The 6,000-nt window shown below is 41.9% G+C and overlaps 1 protein-coding gene across 3 annotated transcripts in view; it reads right to left on the bottom strand.

Moving 5' to 3' along the window:
* LOC133417795 (zinc finger protein 771-like) overlaps nt 1-4,829 on the bottom strand; it is a 12,304-nt gene extending 7,475 nt beyond the window's left edge. For all 3 annotated transcript variants that reach the window (XM_061705912.1, XM_061705913.1, XM_061705914.1), the window contains exon 1: nt 4,648-4,829. In XM_061705912.1, the coding sequence (XP_061561896.1) occupies nt 4,648-4,798 (151 nt within the window). In that variant the 5' untranslated portion in view covers nt 4,799-4,829. The remainder of the gene's footprint in view (nt 1-4,647) is intronic.
* Between the last annotated feature and the right edge of the window lie 1,171 nt (nt 4,830-6,000).

Here is a 6,000-nt window from a genome sequence, read left to right as displayed (position 1 = left end):
TATTATGGTACTTGGATCACATTACTAACGACATTTTTTTTCAACACGCAACTAGTCACTGTATCGGAATACATTTTAAACGTAACCCAACCCTGCGTGGAAACATTTAATAATTTATTTCCAAGATGATAAGTAAATATTCTCAGTCATTTCATAAGCCTGTCAATAAAATGGCATGTGTGCGCTACAACTAGTTTACCCGGGAAGACAAAAGCCTGTGGCACAGCCTGGCCAAAATCAAAACAGTGCGTACAGTTAATATGGATAAATGGCTGAAACGTCCTGTTGCTCTGGATTCAGGAGAGGTGGCGGATTTGGCGGCTGAGTGAAGGCTCGTATTCAAAATGCACCACCCGCCACTGAGGCCTACTATCATCTAAGAATTATGAATCTATAGAGGGTTGGACATCGAGAATCGATTGGAACCGGGACTAACATTCCGGTTCTCCCGGAATCGTTCAAATGAAAACATTTTGCTTCCTCGTTCCGATGCCAAGTTCGCCGACCCCGGAGAAGAAGCGGCGAAAACCCACACAGAAGAACGCGCACGAAGACGTGCTTGTGCCCAACGGCGGCTGCTGTGAACAAAAAGAGTGTCTTTACTTTGTTCAAATGAATAACCAGTCGCCTCAGCGCAACACTTGGAATAAGATTGTATTGCGCAGAGGAGGCTTTCGCGATGTGTCGCGTCTGACGGGTTCCCTCCCGCTCCGAGCCTCAGCCTGTCAAGTCAAGTCAACTCTCCGTTAACATTGAGCTAAAACGTCACCGTAGCAAGCTTGACATCACAACGAATTGGGACAAAATTGTATCCCAAACACTAAACTTGTGCCTCATCGGTGGGTCAGGAAAGGAATAAACCTTTTGTAGCCTTTGGTTCCATCCATTCATAAAAATAAATACATAATTAGGTAAAGAAATAAAAATTACAATTAAAAAAATAATAATAATAAATAAAATCGCCGCTGCCGTGTGAAGTTACTTTTCGTGCCAAAATTCTGAATTCCGATGTGTAATAAATAAAAATGATTATTTATTACATGTAATAAATAATACAAATAGCCCTGTATTTTATCTTTTTTATGATTATTTTTATTTATTATATATATATATTTTTTTAAATATTTTTTCAATATAAAAGGCTACAAGCTTATAACAGGAAGTCAAGTTAAAATCTGCATATATAAACCATTTGATGTGATAAAACAGTCCCAAATAACCATTTTAACAATGCCATATTTAACTTTTAGCTGAAACAATAAATATTAAGTCAAATGGGTTGCACACATTGCCTTTTAGTCCATTGATACTGATTATAAAGAACCCCAAGTCAAATGTTCATTTTAGTTCATGCTGCAGGCTGCTAAGAAAATGGATGCTCATAATTTGGACACCCTTTATTTAAACCATGCTAACTTTTTTTGACCCAGCCCCTAAAAAGAATCGGAATAGAGAATCGTTTGGAACCGGAATCGAAATAACAAACCGGAATCAAACTATGCCCAACCCTAAATGGACATGAGCCTTATACTTTCACCAAATATGCAATTACACGTCACACAGATGTTTCGCTGTCTCAACATTTTACAATCAACTACTGAATGATTATCACTTAGTTGTATGCGTCAAGACAGAGACTTGTAGACTTTCACGAAATCTTTTGTGTAGTCCTACTTAAAAAGTGGTCAATCAAATACATCCCCTCAGGTCAGGCCAGTGGACAGATTTGGAAAACAGTCTTTAATTGCGGATTTGGGGCAAATCCTGGATGCTGCTGTCTTTGCTTGGCATCAGCTGGCCCAAACTTGAATAATGTAATAAAAAGCCACGGAAATGAGGTTTCTGAGAACAACTGATGCTTTTCCTGCGGCGTCATACAACGTCCGATTTTCAAGACAGTCGCCGTATTGGTCGGGCGAATGCAAGTAGACAGCACGAAGGCATCCCTCGTGATTGGTCCGTTTTAGTCACGTGCTGTGATGATGAACCTAAAGATCACTGTAGCTGAGCTCCAGAGATGCAGTCGGGAGATGGGAGAACGTTCTAGAAAGTCAACCATCACTGCAGCCCTCTACCAGTCGGGGCTTCATGGCAGAGTGGCCCGACGGAAGCCTCTCCTCAGTGCAAGACACACGAAAGCCCGCATGGAGTTTGCTTTTTAAAAAAAAACACACCTTAAGGACTCCAAGATGGTGAGAAATAAGATTCTCTGGTCTGATGAGACCAAGATAGAAATTTTTGGCCTTAATTCTCAGCGGTATGGGTTATCATCACCTGTCCAATACAGTCCCAACAGTGAAGAATGGTGGTGGCGGCATCATGCCGTGGGGGTGTTTTTCAGCTGCAGGGACGGGACGACCGGTGGCAATCGAAGGAAAGATGAATGCGGCCAAGTACGGGCATATCCTGGACGAAAACTTTCTCCAGAGTGCTCAGGACCTCAGACCGGGCCGACCGTTCACCTTCCAACAAGACAATGACCCGAAGCGCACAGCTAAAATAACGGAGTGGCTTCAGAACAACTCAGTGACTGTTCTTGAATGGCCCAGCCTGAGCCCTGACTTCAACCCAATTGAGCATCTCTGGAGAGACCTGAAAATGGCTGCCCACCAACGTTCACCATTCAACCTGACAGAACTGGAGAGGATCTGCAAGGACGAATGGCAGAGGAACCCCAAATCCAGGGGTCTGAATACTTATGGCTGTGTGATATTTCAGTTTTTATTTTTTAATAAATCTGCAAACATTTCAATAATTACATTTTTCTGTCAATATGGGGTGCTGCGTGTACATTAATGAGGAAAATAATGAAAAAAAAATAAAAATAATGAAAAATTATTTTTTTTTCTTTTAACTTTTATACTTTTAACTTTTATACTTTTATACTTTTTTTTTCTTTTAACTTTTAAAATTAAAAATAATGAAAAATGACTTTAGCAAATGGCTGTATGCGCGTGCGCAAACATTACGTCACGATGACGTTCCTAGTGATGGGCACGGCAGTTCTTTTAAGTGTAAAGAATCATTAGAATCAGTTATTTAAAAAGCTCGCTCACCTTTACTGTTATTGTCATCTGATTAGTGTAAAGCGTTTGAGTCTTGAGAAGTGCTTTATAGGTTTAATGTATTCATATTTATCAATTATCATTTTTGAACAAAAAGTTTTAATAATCGCATTAGAGACAGACTGAATGATAATGTGTACATGTATACATTTATTTTAAATGTGTGCGCTTGTTTTCAAGTGCTTGTCACGGCATAGTATGTCGTAGTCGTACGCCTAACCGGCGCCGCCTGACGCCGGCTGCTCATTGGTCATTTGCGAAAGTGAGTGACAACGCTGGCGAATCGCAAATCACATGGCATTACGTTTAATGAAGTCCCCCCCCCCCCCCCCCCCCCCCCAAGGCCTGCTCATTGGTCATTCGTCAAAGATTCAGAAAAGAGTGACATAACGCTTCAGCAGTTCCGTTTCCGCTTCGAGCCGACTCGCGGCGGTGGCCAGGCTAAAAAGGAAGGAATTATTTCATAAACGCATTCAGTTCAGTTCGTTCACTAAAAAGATTGGTTCTTCTGAACGAAACGTTTGCAAACGAAACAGCACTAGACGTTCCGTGGAGGCTCACATGAACTCATTCCCTGCCAATGCCGTCCAAAGACGACATTCAGAATCCATCTGTTCCCTGCCAATGCCGTCTAAAGACGTCAATGGCCTTTTTTAACTGTGATGGGTTGGGGAGAGTCTTGTGCAGTTTGTGTGTGATCGTCAAGCCTCTGGATAACTGCAATGCAATTATTATTATTATTTTTTTACAGGTTATGTATACAGCAGACATTCGACCCCCATTCCAGTACGCAGTTTAGACAAAAAAAAAAAAAAAAAGGAAATTTAAAGCTTTTTTTCCCCTCCACGTCCCACAAAAGCAATTTCAACAATGTATTTTTTCGTAACAGTTATGTTTCTAAACTGCACAGGTTGTACTTCGACCATTCACTGCCACCAAAGAATAAAATAAACTTTGCGAGATTTTATGCGCAAGATAATAAAAACCTGGACTATTGAGCAAACGGTAGAGGAGGAGAATTTGGAGAAAAAAAAGTGCAAGTGTGGGAGCCCCATTTGTTCACGCATTTTTGTCTAATGTCAATTCTGTACAGTTATAATAAATTCTTTTTCTGTCAGAAGTACTTTTTCGGCGTTGTTTTATGCTCAGATGTTTTGAGATTTTCACTCAAGAATGAAAATAAATATTGGTGTCAAAGTCATTGTTCTGCTTGATCTGACTGCTTTCACAAAAAGGCTGTTTTCTCCCTCCAGAAACAGATTGGGCTGAAAGTAGCCTATAGTTGACACCTGATTACTAAAGCACGGTTAAGCTAGAGACAAACTTTTTTTTTTTCCCCCTGATGAAAGAAGCGAGACTGATCTTTCTTTCGGTGGTTTTGGTGCTTGCATAGTCATAGCACACCGTATTTTGTCGGGCTTGAAAAATGAGTGAATTTTTACCCTGCTCACCTAACGGCTGGCAGTGATTGAATTCAATGTAAGGCAATGCAGTGGCAGTAAGTAAACACAGGACTATGCCCCCCCCCCCCCCCCCCAAAAAAAAGGTCAGTATTTCCTGAACGACTAAGAAGTGAACAAACCTGCTGTTGACACAATTCGCGGCTGCTTCTTGCGAACAGCGTCCAGTGGTTGACTTTGTCGCTCTTTTGTTCCCCAAAGTTCCTCCTCGTACTCTGCTGTCCTTCTTGCACGGATTTGCACACGACGGTCACAATCCTTGCCTCTCTGCATGGCGACGTGTTGATCACAAACGCGTCTGTTTGTTAGCAAAGCTAAGCAAAAATGGTCGCTGCGCGTCGAACGCCGCGGAGATCATCTCTCGTGATTGGTCCGTTTTAGTCACATGCTGTTATGACACCCCCCTCCCCTCTATGGTGTCCTCGCCAATACCAGCAGTAGCGACACCCTCGACTTGGAGGTGAACTGCAGTACATTTTCAAAACTTGCACTCGAGCATAAAGGCTTCGTCATACTCGCGCTGACGTCACTGCGGCTATCCTGCACGTAGTTTGCCTAGCAACACATTTTGAAAATCAATGACTTTAATTTCTCAAATATAATGTGCACTCCCAACCCCCCACGGCGCCCAGCAACAACAACAAAATTATAATTGGTCAAAAGTCATTAGAGTGCATTATAAATAATGGTATAGGGTAAATGAAATTCTTTCGCAGTGTATGAACGTCTACCAGTACCTGGGATTTGTGAAAAAGGTGTACTTTCATCCCAATATTATATTTGGATTCATATTCATTCCTAATGAGTCTGTACAGGAAGAAGGGAGGAGCGGTTTGGAAGAGACCCTCACCCTATCTTAAAAGAGGCAGAAATGTAGCTGTTATATTTTGTGTAGAAGCATTCTATATCTGAACTGAAGCTCCTATTTTAAAGGACAACACAAGTAAGGCCTGAAGATAACATCTTCATTTGACGTCTTATTGATTTTGTTCAGACAGAAGAATTCATAAAGGACCATGAGGTAATACTGTATGTATATAAATGTTAGCGTGTGTGTGTGTGTGTGTGTGTGTGTGTGTGTGCTTGCGTGCGCGCGCGCGTGTGTTGCTGGTAAATTATTCTGTGAGTGAAGGGGGGAAAAAAACGACAAACAATTTGAATCTGACAAAAGGTAATGATAAACAGAAATTATTCAAATTAACCAATCAACATCAGACGTTGCTTTTGAATAGTGGTTCAGCAGAATGATTTAAAAACAAACAAACACATTAAACTGCCCTCAACAAAAATGAAGGTACCTCTAACTCAAGATTTTGTTGCACAACCTTTTGAGGCAATCACTCATCCGATCCCGAGGGGTTCCCAGGCCAGCAGAAGGACGTAGTCTCTCCAGCGTGTCCTGGGTCGTCCCCGGGGTCTCCTCCCCGGGGGACGTGCCCGGAACACCTCACCTGGGAGGCGTCCGGGAGGCATCC

Source organism: Phycodurus eques, chromosome 19 (assembly GCF_024500275.1).
Source record: "Phycodurus eques isolate BA_2022a chromosome 19, UOR_Pequ_1.1, whole genome shotgun sequence".
Classification (NCBI taxonomy): Eukaryota; Metazoa; Chordata; class Actinopteri; order Syngnathiformes; family Syngnathidae; genus Phycodurus; species Phycodurus eques.
This window is presented reverse-complemented; position numbering and strand designations above follow the sequence as displayed.